This window comes from Ailuropoda melanoleuca, chromosome 4 (genome assembly GCF_002007445.2).
Source record: "Ailuropoda melanoleuca isolate Jingjing chromosome 4, ASM200744v2, whole genome shotgun sequence".
Taxonomy (NCBI): domain Eukaryota; kingdom Metazoa; phylum Chordata; class Mammalia; order Carnivora; family Ursidae; genus Ailuropoda; species Ailuropoda melanoleuca.
In genome coordinates this window covers 54,390,907-54,409,430 of record NC_048221.1, presented here as the reverse complement: position 1 = coordinate 54,409,430, position 18,524 = coordinate 54,390,907, and the positions used below count along the sequence as shown (strand labels likewise).

Below are 18,524 nucleotides of genomic sequence, written 5' to 3'. Positions count from 1 at the left end.
AACGTTCTCCCCCATCACCAACCCCTTTCTTGGAACCTGCAGAAGTTCTGCTCATCCTTCAAGACGCAGCTCAAGGAGCCTGGACGGCTCAGTCGGTTAAGCGTCTGCCTTCAGCTCAGGTCATGGTCTCAGGGTCCTGAGATCGAGCCCCACGTCGGGCTCCCTGCTCTGCGGGGAGCCTGCTTCTCCCTCTGCCCCTCCCCCCACTCATGCTCAAGCGCTCTCTCTCAACTAAATAAATAAAATCTTAAAAAAAAAAAAAAATGACCCAGCTCAAGCATCTCTATCTGACATGCTTCCCCTAAGTCCTCACCCCGAAGGCCCTTCTTTGGGCTATGGCTAAACCATTATACCTTGTTTGACTGTCACCCTTCCCGTGCTGTGCTCCTCTCTTCCCACCAGAAGGTCATCCAACTCTGGTCCAGAAGCCTAGCACACAGCCTGGCATTTAGACACTTGGGGCTGAATGAACATCACGTGTGTGTGTTTCATGCACCATGCAAGTACCCCTGTGGTCCTCAGAGCCCCCCACTTTACAAACGGCCATTCACATGCAAAGAAAGTCATTGCTACCAAAGGCACCCCACGTGAATATAAGACAGGAATGACACGTGCAGACACCGATGTGCGTCCCCATCGAGTGGGGATCTGGCTAACTGCAGGTCTGGGGGGGCCCCAGAATTTGCATTTTACCATGCTCCCAGGTGATGCCCGTGCTGCTGGGTCAGGAATGATATCCACCGAGCAGCAAGTCTCAAAGACAAAGGGGCATTTGAAAATTTTACTCTTCCAAGGTGGTACTTTTTCCCCTTTGGGGTCGTGGACTGGAGCAGTGGGCATTAAAAGCTTTCTGGGCGACAGGGATGAAAAGCTGGACCCACGGGGACATGTGATGTGGAACAGCAGGAGAAATCCACGGGGAAGAGAAAGAGGAACGCAGAAGCCGCACCCACTTCCAACCGAGAGACGCAGTTCGCTTGAAGCACCCTCGGCTCCTGACAACTTTGACAAATGAGTCGCGGGGTGCGGAGTGCTGCTTCCCAGCCCTGCTGCAAACAACCGCTGAGTCACGTACCTGTTTGTCTGAAGCCTGATAAATGAGTTGGGTGACATTAATATTTGTTCTGCTTTTATTTCAGGGCTCAGGAGCAGCAGCTTCTCGAATACCTGGAACGGAGGGCGAGTTTTGTTCCCTGGGATGTGCTGGAGTCCCATCCAGGCCCCTGCTCCCCTCCTGGCAGTGAGACCCAGGGGGCCCAGAGGGGAGGAACACTGTTGCAGGCACCTGCCAGGAGGCAGGGGATGGGATGGGAAGGGCGGACTTTTAAGAGAGGCCAGAGGTGTGATGAGAACAAGCAGGCGGGCTCATGTTTGTGCATCACGGCGGCGGCTGCTTCACGAAGCCAGGGAGCACGGGCCTCTCCCCAGGTTCCCGTGGTGGGGGGAGCTTTGTGGGCACGGAAGGCGGTGTACAGAGTTACAGGGCCCAGGGTCTGGCTCAGCTGCTCCTCACTGTGCCCACCTTGGAATACCCCCATCCACCCACAGCCCTGATCGTACTCCGGGAGCCGCGCGGGCCAGGGGCGGGGCGTGTCGGTGAGCCGGGCCAGCAGATGAGAAGCCTGGTCCTGTCAGAGTGAATCAGATCGAATCTGGTCCTCACTCCCTAAGAGCTCTGAGGCCTTCCACGCCTCCTCAGCCCATGGTCGTAGCTCTCATGGGAACTCCAGAGCCCTCCCGACAAGCACCCTAATTGCCCACCACCCTTCCAAGTCCCTTTCTCTAGGGGCCCTTGGGAGGACCTCCCTTGGCATCTGAGCCTGGATGCTGAACCCAACTTTGAGCTCCCCCACTGGCCTCTGATCTCATCAGATGGGCTGGATTCTAAGGGTCCGATTTTCCCTCTCTCCCAGGACTGCTATGTTCTGATCATATACATAAGCCCAGATTTCCGCATCTGTAAAATGGGTCTGAAACCAATAATCCTTGCTATCTATGTCGGTCTCAAAGAGCTGTGGGATTCGTGTAGTGACGTGAGCGGCACTTCCTGAATGGTGAATGATAAATGGCCTCTGGGGAAGAGATGGGGTCCCGGTGTCGGGGGGAGTCCCTCCACCTGGCAGGGGGTGCCCAGGGCGGAGCAGCCTCACTGGCTCTGACCCGGACACACCCACGCCGGGAAACACACCCGCGAATAGGTTTCCTCCTGTTTTTCTTAAATGCGTGTGCTTTGTTGCCCCTCTTCAGAGGGAGGGGAGGGTGGAAGAGCGATCTTACTTTCCTGTTAACTCAAGTGTCAGGAAAGCAACAGTGCAAGCACCAGGGTCAACAGCGACGGACCCGCGGCCTCGCCCCCCAAGGGGGACAAGGAGGGGGAGCCGTGGGGCCAGCTCCATTAGGGGGAGGCTGCTTCTCATCGCCTGCTGATTCTGCCACGAGGCAAGACGCCGTATCTTCAGGACAAGCTGCCTACTGAGTTTTTAGACAACATCTTCCTATTTTTAAATGTTGGCAACAAATAAAAATTGTTTCAGAGCACTTCATGAACCAAAGCAAATCCATCTGTGGGCTGGAACCAGCGTCTCGAAGTTTCTGAAGGACTCAAACCTCCAGCTGCTGTCAGCTAGGGAAACCGAGGCACAAAGATGTTAAGTGACTCAAGTGAGGTTAGAGAATTTGGAAGCTGCAAGGCCCTGTCTTTAATCCTACGAGAGGCGCCAGACATGATTTCATTTTATTTTTAACTGGGAAGAATGTATCCTTGTATTTGGGTCTGTTTGTAACTGTATTTATCCACGTGTGCTTGTATGTGTGTGTGTACGTGAGCGTGTGTGTGTCTGTGGGTCTGTGTGTGCACGTGCATGCACACAGGCAGAGGTAAGGGGGTTGCTAAACGGCTGTTTCTTTCTTTGAAAATCCTTACCCCTGCAGGGGTAAGTGTCTAAGTTAGAACTGGTTTATTTCATCCGCAAGCGGGGGCTTGACTCTGTTTCTCTTCTCACGATATGTAGGGGCCACCTTCAGGTTTTCTTTGCAATCTAGAGGGATCCCGTGTTACTGAGTCCCAGGTGAGCAGAACGGGGCCCTTTGAAGCTGAAACTGCTCTTCAGAAGTAACTTGTCCCCCCCTAGTTTTAGAGAGGGTCCCCGAAGGACAGGGGAGGTAGGAGGGCAGGCTGGAGAGAGAAACATGGGTGCCGAACCCCAGGTGGGAGAACCACTGGGCTCTAGGTCCTGACTCAGTGGTGTACACCTGGGGGCTCTGAGCAACCCCCTCCCTCTCTGAGGCTCGGGTTCCATCTGTGAACCGATGGGTCACACCATCTCCCAGGCCGTCCACACTGCACAGCCCTCCAGGCCTTTCTGGGCCCACCACCCACTCACTGCGACCTGGAGGGGGCACTGTGACCCCTACGCCCTTGGGCCGCAGACTCATCATCAGGCAGCAGCGCCCCACTGGCTTCATGGAGCACCTCCCAGGTGAGATGACACTGGGAAGTGGCGAAAGGCAAGTCTGCCTCCATTAAACGCTCTGTGAGTATTTGCGAAATAAACACAGACAATTCCACGAATGCCTCATGATTTTCCAGTTCTTCCTACCATGAAGGTGCCTCAGACTCGGAGCGCAGAATTATCTATTCGGGGGAAACTCTGAGCTATTTCAGACCTCTAGGACTTTGTATGTGCCATTCCTTCCACCTGGCCTGCCGGCCACCTGCCCCCATCCTGATGGCCTCGGGCAGCCTCAACTCTGGGCTCCCACAGCACCTTATATGCTCCTCACCCCTGCAGGCCGAGAAGTGATCAGGTGCAGGGGTGGTAGCGGGGCTGATGGGGGCCTGAATGGCCCTGGGAGTGGGGGGGGGGCGATTGCTTTCCCTCTAACGGTGGCTTCTGCCCCCTGCCCTTTACCTGGATTTGGATCTCATCGGTGAGCTCTTTGGCAAGGCCAAGCAGCTGCCCAGCGGTGGGATCCAGAGCCTTGACCACCACTCTCAGCCCGGTCCGGCCTTTCACCCGGCCATGCACGTTCATGGCAAAGTTGTACTGTGCCGGCAGCCGTAGTGAAGCCTGGGATAGACACCAAACACGTTCTCAGGGAGGGGCTGGGGCCCCGGTACCCCCAACAGCTGCCCACCTGTCCTCAAAGGCTGCTGCCTCCCCGCTCCGGCCGGGACCCGCCAACCCCAGCAACCATGCAGCATACAGTCACGCGAGGTTCACAGATGCAGGTGGGTCAACCCAGCTGGGCAGGCCTTCTCAGGACCTTTAGCGTGTGGAGTGGGTGATGAACCAAGAGGGATGCCAGGCTTGGCAGTGTTTCCCTAAAAAGCCCCCCTGTTATGGGATGTCTGTGCTATGGGAACAGTCTGGGGAAGCCCCAGGACCGTCCCAACCACCCCCTCCCCGCTGTGCACAGATAAAGCAAGAAGAAACCTCCTCAAACCAGCCCCCACTTGGGTCCTGCATGACCACGACCCACTGGGGTGGCAGACTGGAGTCACCCTATCCAGGGCTCGCACCCTATCCCATCTCTCCACTGGCCCACTGGGCAACACACACCAAGTCCCTGCCCATAGGTAGGCTCCAGTCAATACAAGGAGGGGGTCCAGCTCTCAGGTCTGAGGAGAGGCCAGGGTCCCTCTAAGAAAGGCTAAGGGGAGGGGAATTTGCCCTTGCGAGTAAATCTGGAAAAAGCCCCGGGACTGCCAGGCATCACCTCAGAGAAAAGGTCAGAAGTTACAGACTACGGACCCCGACCAAGACCCTGTGATGTTCTAGAACTTCTGTGACCTCCCCAGCAGGCTGTCATTTTTGCTGCCTCCCAAAGTCGGTTACCCATGAAGCCGTCTGTGCAGCTTACCAAGCACATGCTTAGAGTGGAAAGGCCTCCAAGGAGGGAGAGCTAGGAGCCCAGATTCCTGGACATGAGAGGACTGGGAGGGGAGGAAGGACATTAGGGGAGGATGGTGTGGTGGCAGCATCTGCTAGGTGTCCTGATGAGCCTTGAGAGAGAGAATGGGGCCAGGAGTGGCCTGGGAGTGAGGGTGCAGACCCCACATGCAGAAGTACGGGGAGACGGCGCCCTGCTCCGGACACCGGTGCACACGGTGGGGAGGGGGCTCTGGGTGGGCAGTTACCTCGTGGTGCCGCCCCCGGATGTCCAGGATGTCCCGCTTGGTGACAGACCAGTGGAAGGTCAGGCCTGGCACAGCGTTGCCAAAGGAGAATGGGTTCTGGTTGTTGGTGATCCCAGTGATATAAACAGGCATCTGCAGGAGAGAAGCCAGGCCCATGGCAACTGGAAGTCCCCCTGCTGAGCATGCCCCCCAAAGCCCTGGGGCACTGCCTGAACTACCTCTCCACTGCCTGGGGCCCTTCCTATCACCCTTGTGCCATGGGAGCCGCACCCCATCCTTCCCTCCAGAGATGGGCCCAGCACAGGTGCGGGAAGGGCTGGCGGAACAGCCAGTGATCAAATAAAAGAGAACCGGCCCCTCCACACACTGTCCTTGGGCTGTGGACGGTGTCTCACCTTGTCGGACAGACCCCCTCTTTGTGATGTGACCCCCCAGAGCTTCAGGGTGCCTGCAGCCTCCCGAGTGGCACGGCTCACCCTGCCCCGTGGTCCCTGCCTCTGCTCTTCTTTCTCAACCTAGCAGGGGGTCCCTGCTCACGGGGGATGGGCACGGGCGGGAGTCGCAGCTCCTGAGCGCCCGCTAGGTGAAACATGCGGAGGAAAACTGCAAAAAGCCAAGAACAGACTCCATGCCAGGCTGCCTGGGTCGATTTCCAGTTCCATCACTTACTAGCCGTGTGACCTTGGGCCAAGGCTGTAAGCTCTCTACGTGTGTTCATCTCCTCATCCCTAACAGAGAGCTGACATGGGGGGCAACCTCACAGGTCGTTAAGGAACATCGAAGGAATTACTGCACAGAAAGCTCAGAGTAGGATACCTACAGACGTGAGCTCCTGTTACGTGCCACATGCTATTCCAGGTGTGGGAAGCTGGCGGACTCAGGGTGGGGAAGGTTCTGAGGGGGCACAGATGTCACTCAGTAATTGTGCCGACACAGAACAAATGTTATGCAGACAAGAAGCTTCTGTGCTGGGGGAGCGAAAACACAGAGTACCTGGGGGGCCTGGGGCAGGAAACACAGGGAAGGCTCCTAAAGCTGGAGCTGAACCCCAAAGCCCAGCAGCTGTTGAGCAGGAGAGGGAACAGTGACCCAGCCACGACTCCACCAAGCTCATCCTGAACCTGAACTCAGAGCCCGAGACCTGCCGAGAGGCTGCTCGGACAGCAAGCACGGACGGGGGGCGCCGGACAGCTTCCTGCCTCACCTGGGTTCCCGTCCTCATGCGAGTGATGGGGGCGCGGATCCTCACGGCCTGGAGAAGCAGCACCTCCACGTCCACGAGGTCCTAGGAGAAGGGCTCGGGGTTCAGGCTGGCTGCGGCAGGGACTAGGCGCTAGCAATGGGCGTGTCATGAAGGGACCCCTCCAGGGAAGGGGGATCTCGCCCAGGCCAGCGTAGAGTCCCAGGGCCAGGAGGCACTCCTGAGATGTCCAGGACCGTGCTCCTCTTCCCGAGGCAGCCTGGCTTTGTGGGTGGCTCAGCCCACAGAGACCTGGCTGCTGTTTTTCCTGTTCCCTTGGGGGTCCCATCCTGGTCCTCTGAGTCCAGAGACCTATCTGATCCAGCTGCTCTGGGTAGCACTCCAGAGACTTGGGGGCAGTGACTGGGGACTGTTCTTCTGGGTGGCCCTCGAGGACAGGATTCCAGATTCTCCTAACCCCAAATCTAGCTTGTTTCTGTCCGTAAGTGACCAGGGTGCTGGGACAAACGGAGGACACAGGTAGAATCTAGTTAGAGCAGACCCCTACGACCTCTTCCATTCTGAAGTCTATACTCCAATCTGGTCAAAGATTAAGTTTAGGGGCGCCTGGGTGGCTCAGATGGTTAAGCATCTGCCTTCGGCCAAGGTCATGATCCCAGGGTCCTGGGATCCAGCCCCACGCTGAGCTCCCAGCTCAGGGGGAGCCTGCTTCTCCCTCTGCCTCTGCCTCTCTCCCCTGCTCATGCTCTGTCTCTCAAATGAATAAATAAAATCTTTTTAAAAATAAAGTTCAACTTTATCAGGCTTTTTTATAGTGCTTTTGACTCTTGCTGAACCCAGGCTACTAACCCCCTTAAGCCTTTCTCGCATTGGCTCATACTGAGTCCGCCGCCTGTGTCTTGTGATGTGGACGGATGCCTGGCATTTAGTAGGTGCTCGGTAAACATCTATTCCCTGCCTTCCCTTTGTCCCTTTCACTGCCAGGGCTCCTTCTGCCTGTCCCGGCCCATACCCCGGCCACGGGTGCTGGATCTGTGACCTGGTTTAGGCAGATGCAACTGGGAGCTTCTGAGCAGAACCCCAAGCTCTCTGCAGACACGTGGGCATCAAGCTGAGCCCCCGCCTGCCTGGGCTCAAGAAGACGGCTTCCAGCTGGAGCCGGTGGCACAGCCTCTCCATCTGCCAAGGGGCACCGGGCCCTTCCCCCGGCTCCTCTCCCACCCCGCCAGATGGGAGACACACAGAGAGAGGTGGCCCAGCAAGGTCAGACCGGGAAGAGAAGTGGCTGGGAGGGAAACGCGTGGCTGTCTGCCCCTCTGGCCAAAGTTGCAGCCAGCTGCCATTCAGCCACCTGGGCCCCCAGGAGGAGAAAAATAAATGAGTTCCTGAAGCCACAGCCTTTCTTTAGAGGGAAAAAGAAAAAGAGAAAAGAAAAAAAGCAAGCAAGCAAGGCCTCCTTGGTCCTTCATCTTATTCTCCAGGACGTCTCTCTGAATCCTGCTATAGGCCACAGGACAGCTTCCACATTCCCAACGCTTTCTTGTCGTCTTTATAAAATCGATAGGTAGAATCAGGCCATCTACCTCCATGATTCAAAAAGACTTTGTGGTCTAAGCACACTTGCAGAGACACTGAAACTCCTGAGAAAGGGAGTAAATCAATGAACTCAATGTCGGATCAAAGTCAGCCTCGGGGAAGGAGGACGCATCGGCCTCCCCTTCTCTAGGTCGGTGCACATGCCAGCTCCCCTAGGGAGCTGCAGTGAACTCAGGGGAGCCCACGGACTCCTTCCAGGGAGCCCTGAATGCTGGAACAGGAGGACGGGGTTCTGGAAAGGCTGTCTGAAGTCACAGGAGAGCCCAGATTTCTGGCCGCCCCCCCAAGATGCTGCCACAAGTCACCGCGGTCACAGGATGTCAGGGAGAACCTGGGCCTGCTCAGGACGTGGAGACCATCTCCCATCTCCCCTGAGGAGCCCAAGGAGGGGCCCACCCCTGGGAAACAAGGAACACGATCAGACTCAGAAACCAGCGTTCAGGGCACCTGCCTGGCTCAGTGGGTGGAACACGCGGCTCTTGGTCTCAAAGTCATGAGTTCAAGCCCCACGTTGAATGTGAAGCCTACTCACACAAACGAACAAAAGAGACACCAACTCTCCCCCTCCTGGAGTCAGGGCCGCCGACGTGGGGCAGGAAGACCGTCCTGCAGGGGGGACTCCACTAACTGACCCTTCCAACATCTCTACTGATCCAGAAAAGCACTTCGCAAATGTCCCCGAGTCCAGCCAAGAGGTCTGGGGAGTAACTTAACCTCCAGCAGAGCAAAAGCAATTAGTGCATGATTCAGGTTTTCCTTTTTCCTCGAAATACAAGTCTGGGTCTGAAATCCTACTGGTGTCCAGCTGTCCAGGCTTACAGTAGCCGAGCTACACACGCCCCTGAAAACTCATACTGCAATCCACAAAGCATGTCAGAGGCAACCGTACCCCTTCTCTTCCGTCTGCACGTCCCCAAGCCTCCGGCCACTAGCTCTTCCTTAGGCCCGTCATCGGGAAGCAGGGTAGCAGCAAATGCCCGGGGGCAGGGGGCGCTGAGGGAACTAAAGGAGGTGGTTGTAGAGTGCCCAGTGGAGCCCACACGCATTACCTGAGATACAATGACGAGCTTGCCAGTCTCAGCGTCCACAGCCTGCACGACCCCAGACACCGTGCCGTTGCCGACCGCCAGCCCCCGCACCAGCCCTGCACTGTTCACCACAGCAACGCTCTCGTTGCTGATGGAGAAGAGGATATTGGACTGGGGCTGCGGGCCGCCCTCCGAGGTGATCTGGAGAGGGGAGAAACAGCGGTGCCCAGTCAGCCCCGTGTCTCATCCTCAGAGGCGAGGGCGCCAACACCCCCAAGCTCTCCGTCTTAGCCTCCTGACGCCCAGGGTGGGGGTGAGTGCATGCCTGAGCCCAGGCAGGGGCCACGGGTGGGCTGGGCAAGCATGTGGCCTTTGGCTCCTACCTGCATCATGGCCCCGATGACCAGCGTCACCTTCCTGGGTATCAACCTAAATGGGGGAAAGACCTGCGTGTGGAAACACAAAAGAGAAGGGGGCCGCTGTGTTCCGAGCTCACACAGCCGGGCAGAATCCACCCTGAATGTTTTCAGGGAGGGGACACGTGGCGCCTGGACTTCCCTCCTCTGTGAGAGAGGACTGGGGAGGGGCTGGGGTCCTGGCCAGCTTGGGAGGAGCCTGAGCGCCCCTCTCCAGGATCTCAGCCCCCCAGGGGCCTAAGGATCTGCGGTTCCTGGGGGCACGTTCCGCTGTTTGCAACCATGCTTCATTTCACCAGACCTGAAGCCCCATGAAAATCAACAAATCTTCACATAAAACCTCCCCTTACAGCACGGTCCTCTCCGTGTGGTCCCGACCAGCAGTGTCAGTGTCGCCCGAGAACCATTAGAAGCACACATTCTCCAGCCCACCCCAATCTGTGGAATCTGAATGGGGGGGGGGGTCCTGAAATCTTTTTTAACAAGTCCTCCAGGGGATTCTGATGCACGTCAAAGTTCACATTCCACTGCCTTCAGGATTCTTCTCCCTTTCCCCGCATATCTCCAATTTCTACTGATAAATTGCCTGAGAATAGTTCCCTTCAGTGCCCTCAAAACTTCTCAGATGGAGAAAGAGGGGTTTGGGAGGGGCAGGGACAAGGACGCCCTTGTCTCTGCAGCACGGAAGGCCCAACGTCATCCTCCTGCCTCCCTCCCAGCCTAGCAGGAGCACAGGAAGAACCCGGTCGGTGAGCGCATACGCCAGTCGGCCAAGGGGCTGCTCTGTGCGTAAGGGTTAGTCTCTGTAGGGCTGTGCTATTTATAGGCAGAAATGAATTCTTCTTCACCGGAAGAAAGGAGTCCTTCCATCCAGAGGCACAAACCACAAGCACCGGCTCTGGAACAGTTTAATACAAAGTCTGCCAGCCCCCGTGTGGACGAGACCCGCGGAGGAGGCTGGCAGGAAGGCAAGCAGTTTGGTGCTGCCGCTGAAGGAGAAACCTGGACATGCATTTAGGGCCATGGCTGCCTTGGCCCCTGGGGACTGGGAGGCTCCTGTGAAAACCCAATGCCACAAGACAGTCCCAAGTCACACAGGGAGATGACCCCAGGGGACCTCAGAGCTCCCTGCTTGCTCCGGGAGCTGCCACGACAGCAGCCCACTGCCTCGGAGGGCCGGTTCGGGCCGACTGCCAGGACAAGCTTCCTGCCTGCAGCTTCCACCCAGCCGCTCCTTTCTGGTACTTTCGGCCGTGTGACAAGTGGCTCTCCCTCTCTCTGAGCCACATCCCTCCCAGAGGGAGATTGAAGTACCTCAGGCCCCTCCCTCTGGCGCTGCCTCCCCGGGGACAGGTGAGGGCTCCCTCTGAATCAGAGGACATCGCAGGCCAGAGATTTTCATACGGTTTCTCCACGGCAGCTTCCTGGACAACCCCTAGAACTCCTAGCCCACCGCCAAAACGACACACTTCCCACTCCACGCATGCAGGCAGCCAGGGCTGGATGGGTCCCACACAGTGCGAGGAGGCACAGCTTTACCTCAATCTGCTGTGGGGCCGAGCTGATTCGCTGTCCAGCTTTGTCAGTCACCGTCGCCATGAGACTGGTCTGGCCAATGGCCACACCATGGACGCGGAACGTGGCGGTGTAGTTGTCAAGGGCTTCGTCGAGGGCCCTGGAATAGAGGGAAGGGCTGGGACTTCTCCCCTGAACCTACCCGTGCCGTCCCTGAGATGGCTTCCTTGGACCCCTGGGAGGACTCACACCAATGTGATGATCTGAGAAGCCGCTCGGAGCTTCAGGTCCATGAAGGCGAAGTATTTGGCCAGGAAGGGCTTCTTGTGAAAGTCCAGCACACGGACATACGCCTTGACCGTCTTCCCAATCTCCACCTGCATCGTGGGGGACAGAGACTCAGGGTAGCCTTTGAGTGACTAGTTCTAACACCAGTGGCCCTCCAAGGCTTTCTGCCAAAGCACTGCTAACCTCAAACCCACAGACCCAGGTTGAGCTCCAATCGGCCAATCGACAAATGAAAATCAATAAAGTGCTTCCTGTATACAAGGGGCTTTGGGAATACTCAGATGCATAAATTACACTCCCCACTCTTAAAGAACTAAGAATCTAGTTAGAGTGACAAGACGCAGCCAGAATGGCATACAGGAGGAGTTCAGTAAGTGCTCATTGACCAAATGGCTCACACCTGGCAGCATATATAATACATACAGCAAGACCCTCAGGATAGGAAGCGTCAGAGATGCTTAGTCAAGAAACAAGTCTGATGAGGAAATAGGACCACAGAAGGAATATCTGAGGCTGTGTAAGAGAATATTGGCTTTTCAAGTACCCTAAGCTGCTCAAACATTCCCCTTTTAATTCCTACTCTCTCCAGTCAGGAAACTAGGAACCTGACAGCAACCCTCCGTGAGCCTAGCTGCAGCTCCTTCAGGTATTTGGAGCAATAAAAATTTCCTATTTGCGTTAAAAGAAAAAGCCTAGATCTATTATGTATTCATTTTCCAAAAGCACTTGGCATTCGTGCATTTTACTCATTTGCCACTTGGATTCCAAGAATCCAAAACCCACATACTGGAGAGAAAATTCACCATCAGCAAGGTGTGCGCCTTGCTTCATACCTACGCCAGCTAGAGGACAGGAAGTCCCAAGTCAGGGCTAAGGAGGAGACAACTTCGGGCACGACTTACAGATGAACTTTCCTGATGTCAACTGGCATAAAAATCTAATCACAGAGGTTGCTCCACACCGTGCACAAGGAGGGACAGAGGCGAGACAGCACTAGAAGCTCGAAGCAGCTCAGGAGGTGGGTATAGGGACTCAGAAGCCAGGAGAAAGAGCGAAGGGCATGAGGAAAACAACTCTCACACCCTCACCACTCTCCTCGTCTCCGTGAACCAGCAGTGAGGGGCCCTATTAGGAAGCTGCCACTGACCTTATCAACCACGCGGACGTAGAGCTCCTGAATGTCCGAGACGTACACGTCAGCCTTTGCTGGGGCCGGGAAGGCCAGGCACAGGTCATGGATCATGATGGTCGACATGCCCGGGAGCAAAGGGTGCACCTGCAACGTTGGAGGGGGTGCTCGGTCCTGCAGCTGCTCGTGGCATCAGCCCATCCCTCATGGGACGCCATCTCCAGGAGGCCTCCAGGCCAGGGCTCAAGCAGCAGACAAGGAAAATCCTAACCCAGATACTGCCCTACTCCATGTTTTGAGCCCCCAGTGGCAGCCAGGGAAAGGGCTTGACACGTAACATGGTAGACCCCGGATGGATCTTGGAGAACATTTACTTCAACTTGGTACAATTTACGAGACAGAGAAAATGGAAGTTCCTCCAAGCAGGGCAGTCAGTGGCCATGGGACACACACGAGGACTCAAACCCAGGACTTCATGTCTCCTGTGCAGGCCACCTGCCCCTGCAGCTCCAGTAATATAAGAGTGCCACACATGACATAGCAGCTTTCTGAATGAAACCCTCACTCAGGAGTCGTCCTCTGGCCCCCTAGTATCTCAGAACCTGTATACAGACCACAGAGGCCAGCATGGTCTCAAGTATGAGCCCTGTGAGTCTCATTCATCCCAACACTCTTCTCTGCCTTGGCCGTGTTTGAAGTGGAGACCTCGTGAGCACTCTGAGTGGATGGACACACCCGAGCTACTGTGTTCCAGTCTTCACTGCAAAGACTCCCCACCCCCATTTTAAACCTCCTTCCTTCCCCATCTGCTTCGGGGACCCCACATTCAGAGGCATCTTTCCCCAGAGGAACCGCACCACAATCACTCTCACGCTGCACGCGCACTTGTAGTGATGTGTTGTATTGCTTAGGCATGTATCTCAACTGGATGGTCTGGGGGCTGGGCAAGTGGGGGGTAAACCATGGAGCTGGTGGCTGAGTCCAGAGGGCTGCTTCCTGTCTCTGTCGGGCCCTGGCTTTGCTGGCTAGAGTTTGTGGTGGTAGAGACATTTGGCAGGGGCAGGAAGGGGCGGTTTATAGTGATTCAGTATTTGTAAAGCTAGAATGTCAATATTAAGAACCTGTGGGGGGAAAGAAAGCAGGTTTCCGACCTTAAGGAGACAGCCAAATGTGATCACATCACATCCAGGTTAAAATCCTGCAAAGGCAGCCCAGAGAGTGAGTCCAAACCCTTCACATGTCCTAGAAGATCCTGGCACGAGCTGGCCCTTGCCCATGGCTCTAATGTTACTGCAAACCTTGCTCCCTCATTGTGGTCAGGCTCCAGCCACCGTTCTGCTCTGTTCCCCAAAGCCAGCTAGAGCCTGCCTGCCTCAGGCCACACAGCCCATCTTAACAATCTGGGGCTTTTTCCCCGCACCCTGTCTTCACCTGCTGACTCTGGCTCCTCCTTCAGGCTTCTGTTTAAGCATCTATCCTTGGAAAGTCTTCCCCAATTAGACAGCTAAGGCTTCTTCGCTATCTCTGCTCACTTCTCCTGGTGCGGCTTTACTGCTTGTAATTAGGCGGTGACAGAGACCACAGCCTAGTGCCGGTCCTCCCCCAGGCTGTCTTCTCACTGGCTGTAGCCTCAGGGCTGGGCCTAGCGTCTGGCACAGGTTCACCCCCCACTAAACATATATCGATCAGACCAAGATCCAGGGTCACAGCTCTAGGTCACTGTAGTTACGGCAAAGAAACCTGGTACCCCAGCCTGCTTGCTTAGCTTTAATTTTAGCTTTGTGAAGACCTAGAAAGTCTGGGGGGAGGGGGGAGTCGCAAACCCACATAGCCTCATCTCTTTGGGAAGTACCGATTGTGGTCCAACTCCTTCAATGCACATATGGGGAAACTGAGGCCCACACAGGTTGGGAACCAGCCTTGAAGGGGCAGCACTGGGGAGGAAACCCAGGTACCCAAGCTCCCAGTTCAGGGCTCCTTCTACCACGCTCTGCCACTTCCCAGAGCGGGATGCCCCCAGTAACCAAAATGGAACCGTGGGCAGGGGAGGAGGGCAGGGCAGGAAAAGGGCAGAGCTGAGAGAGAGGCCCAAGCCCACAGTTAGCTGGGGGCACAGAGCATTAGCAAGCTTGGCCAAGCTGGAAACTGCCAGTATCATTGAGCTCAAGGGCACACCAACACAGATGAGGCGTGCCCGAGTTATTCCACACCATGACTTAAAGTCAATTAACAAAGATCCCAGAGCGGAAATCACGGTTGTATTCCAAAGTGATGCCTGGGCAATTTGAGCCATCACCACCCAAGTCTGGTATGAAATCCGGGCTGCAGAGTGGGGTCTGGGAAGCACCAGGCCTCCAGCTTTGCCAGGATGATTCACCCTGGCTTATTCGTCTTCCCTCAATGAAAACTCATTAAAAAAATTGAGAGAGAGAAATGAGAGCTTTCTTTGAAAACCTAATTCAAGGCTCCAATCCAATCCTCCTGCAGAAGTTACTGCTGTCAGGACCTGCGTGTCCTTCACAGCACCGAGAAATTACATGTTGCACTGGCGGCTGACAGACCCACGCAGGGGAATGCATGGAGGGCTTTTTCCTGTTCTTCTTTCCCTCTCCTTCAAAAGGACCATTTTGCACATTTTAAACAAAGACATAAAATGGCGAGGGGAAATCAATTTGTCTTCCACTTGATTTCCCAGAGGCTGGACGTCCGGCTGCCTTCCGGATGACAGACGCGGAGGACGGCCTCGAGCTGGCATCCATGGAGAGGCTGCGTGACCCGGCCTGCCCCCCCCTGCCAGCACACATCAGCTCCCCTCGCCCCTGCCCAACAAGACTTCAGGGGAGAGCTCGCCGGGCCCCCTGGGAGACAAACTGCTCTTGGGGAAGGGAGGGCATTTGCCAGGCAGCTGGTGGCCGAGCGGGGACCTGCCCCCCTGCTGACTCTGGCCTCTGCCTGTCTGCTTCTCCAGCCATTTCGGATCCACTTGCTTCTTGATGGACATTTGGGGGGAATGTGTATGCGGGAGAGGAGGAGGGGAAACTCCAGGCCCGAGTGAATTCTAATTTCTAAGTGTTGAAGGTGCCACCCGAGAACTTCGGTGCATACTGAGCCCAGAGGGAAGCCCTGTCATCTCTTCGGAGATGATGAATGCATTACTGCTCATTAAGACCCTGGCAGTGGAGCAGGTCGCGGCTCCACTCGTGCGCGGGCTGACGCCATGAGGTCCGCTTGCGCCCGCCAGGCCCTGAGGTTCCGGCCGCGCCGGCTCGGCTCCTCGCTTCCCCGGGCCCCCCACACTTCAGACTTGTCCCCTGACAGGTGGCATTTATAGATAAATACTTCCAAACGCCATAGGACCCACCAGCTCTCGTTTCCTAGTATAGAGTGCCTGTTGATGGCACGGGGAAGGGGGGTTAGGACATGCTGCGCAAGTGTTGGGGTCTATACCCCCAACAAGACGTCCTTGAGACCTCTAGGGGGTGACCATGAACACAGGGAAATCACAGGCACAGGGAAGAGCCCTGGTTTGGTTGCTGGATGAAAATCCATCCAGGGACCCCAGCCAGCTTCCTGCAGGGCTAAGACTGGGACAGGTACCTCTGTCCTTGGGTCATTTGCAGGGGAAAAGCAGGACATCCCCGAGTTAAAGCCGGCGGCTGCCACCTGCTGCCCGCATCATCTTCCTTCCTGACGCACTCCTCGAATACACAGTGTTGCCATGCCTGGCTATGCATCACGGGCCCAAGGAATGGAGAGAACACTGTGGCTCGCGCTTTGTTCACCACTGACCTCCAGGGTCTGGACCGGCACCAGTCTTTGTAGAATGAATGCATTACTTAAAGGGATGAAGTGCTTGGCACACAGTAGGTCCTTTCCCTCTGCCCTTCTAGTCACACAGGTTCTGCATGGAAGACTTGACTTGAAATGGAAAGAACGGGTGAGAAGAAAGAAACCCTAAGTTTAAATCAGGTAAGGACTCCTAGGGGCAAGCCAGCCAAAAATGAAACAAAGGCCCCTCGCAGAGAGCTTTGGGGGGGTGTACGAGCAGAATTCCGCACAGCCACACACAGCCCTTTATGCACTGTATGGGCAGAAGAGCCTCCACGATGGCCCTGGCGTGAGAGCACCACAGCTCCCTTCTAGAGACACTCAGAAGCTGAAACATACCCAGGAGCCATTCTTGCCTCCCGATTGTGTATCAATAGGGAAGAAAGAAACATTTTCTATGAGCTAATTGAAGAACTGCTGTGGGCTTTCTTGTCTCTGTGATTAAGGGAAATGAGAATGTTGCTAATTAGCAGCTGGAAAATGCCAAAGAAATGTGTAAACGTCCTTCAGAAACAACTGTCTGAGAGAAGCTGCTAGGATCTGTCACCAATTGTCAACGCTCCGTGAAAAGTTCCTCTGGCAGATTACAGGAGGGCAGAGGAAAGAGAACCCAGTCTCCACCTCGAGGTACAATGGTCTCTGCACAGGCCCAAGCCGATGGGGAGCAAAGACCCCAGGGGTCCAGGTGCCTCCCGAACACCTTATGAGGCCTGCCACATGGGAGGCTGCTGGTGCTTCCCGCAGGGCTAGGCTTGCCCTGGGGGTCATGCCTGCACTGGGCACTCTGTCCCACTCCACAAGAGTCAGGGCGGGATGAGACACACGACCAAGGGCCAGCCCACAACCTAGAGAGATCTGCTGCGGCTCTTGCTGGGACCATCTGTAGAACGGGGACATCAGTACTTGTCTTGACTGGAGAAGCCTAGCGTCTGCTGCTGACGGGGATGGCACAGGGGTCAACCGAGAACTGCAGCATTGTGGGACTGAACAGGCTCGTAGGTCTTCCGGGGAAACTTGACTCTGATGTGGAAATCCACTCTCGAGTCTTCCACACAAGTGTCCCAGCTCCTGTTTGGCTGCCTCCAGAGACGGGGCACTCACTACCTACAGGGGCAGCCCAGTCCAACACGGGCTCTTAGAAGCTCTTGTTCTTGGAGGAAAGTTCTCTCTCTGGCTGTAGGTCCATCCTCCGGGCTTACTCAAAATGTAAGGTGTAAGGTAAATGTGAGTAAAGGTGTCCCCAGGTATTGTTGGCACTGTATACATTTTTCTGAACTTGAAGCTTCCCTCTTCTTGATAACAGGGGAGTTCTTTTTTTGGGGGGGGGAAGATTTTATTCATTTATGTGAGACAGAGAGAAAGCATGAGAGAGAGAGCACCAGCGGCAGGGAGGGGCAGAGGGAGAGGGAGAAGCAGACTCCCCACTGAGCAGGGACCCTGACACGGGGCTCGATCCCAGGAGCCTGGGATCACGACCTGAGCCATAAGGCAGATGCTTAACTGACTGAACCACCCATGTGCCCTGTTGATAACAGGGGAGTTCTTTTTTAATCTCCAGAAGTAAAGCAAAGCAAGGCATATCTCAAGCAGTCAGAATTATTTACGATTTGAGCCTTTCCTTTTAATATGAAGGATGTGACAGTGCACACTCATTTACATGGCAGGAGGGATGGCCAGGGAATTATTCTTTCTTTTATAAAGGGAACAAAAATGCTCTGGGGACAGCCTCCTATGATCTCGGACTTCTAGCAGCCCTCATGCTGCCTCTAACGACATGCATTTGTTCCCAGGCGCTGAGAGACAGTGTTTTCTTGCTCTGATTTTCAGCGACACACCTAAGGGGTTCTGCCACTTGAGACTCTGCCTCTGAGAAGAGCAGGAGTATTATGACATGCTTCCTCACCCTTCTCCGAGGGACTGAACCGGGAGACAGGGAAAGACCAAGGTCAATCACTGGAGAGATGTAAAAAAAGGTGAAAACAAAACAAATAACCAAAAACCAAAAAACCTGAGTGGTCCTATAAAGACCCAACCCACCAGAACAGTCTCAAAAAGGAACAGTGTGACTAGACCTGTAACATATGAAGAGACTGAATTAGTCATCAAAACACTGCCCAGGAAGAGAAGATCATGTCCCGATGGCTTCCCTCATTAATTTTACCCACCATTTAAGAGTACTTATTACCAATTCTACACAAATTCTTCCAAAAATAAGAAGGAACACTGCTAAGGCATTCCGTGAGGCTGATGTTACCCTGATACCCAAACAGGACAAAGAAGCCACAAGAGAGAAAAGCACAGACCAGCATCTCTTAGGACTATGAACAGAAACTCAATAAAATACTAACAAACAGAATCCAGTTACATATAAAAAGAATTATAT

General features: G+C 55.1%; 1 protein-coding gene across 3 annotated transcripts in view; it reads right to left on the bottom strand.

Annotated features, from left to right (window-relative positions):
• Window positions 1-18,524, bottom strand: part of NUP210 (nucleoporin 210) — a 97,702-nt gene that overhangs the window by 17,353 nt on the left and 61,825 nt on the right. For all 3 annotated transcript variants that reach the window (XM_034658849.1, XM_034658848.1, XM_034658847.1), the window contains exons 21-29: window positions 12,332-12,460; window positions 11,146-11,273; window positions 10,921-11,056; window positions 9,349-9,411; window positions 8,987-9,166; window positions 6,345-6,425; window positions 5,141-5,272; window positions 3,912-4,070; window positions 1,076-1,167 (exon numbers count right to left, since the gene is read on the bottom strand). In XM_034658849.1, the coding sequence (XP_034514740.1) occupies window positions 1,076-1,167; window positions 3,912-4,070; window positions 5,141-5,272; window positions 6,345-6,425; window positions 8,987-9,166; window positions 9,349-9,411; window positions 10,921-11,056; window positions 11,146-11,273; window positions 12,332-12,460 (1,100 nt within the window). The remainder of the gene's footprint in view (window positions 1-1,075; window positions 1,168-3,911; window positions 4,071-5,140; window positions 5,273-6,344; window positions 6,426-8,986; window positions 9,167-9,348; window positions 9,412-10,920; window positions 11,057-11,145; window positions 11,274-12,331; window positions 12,461-18,524) is intronic.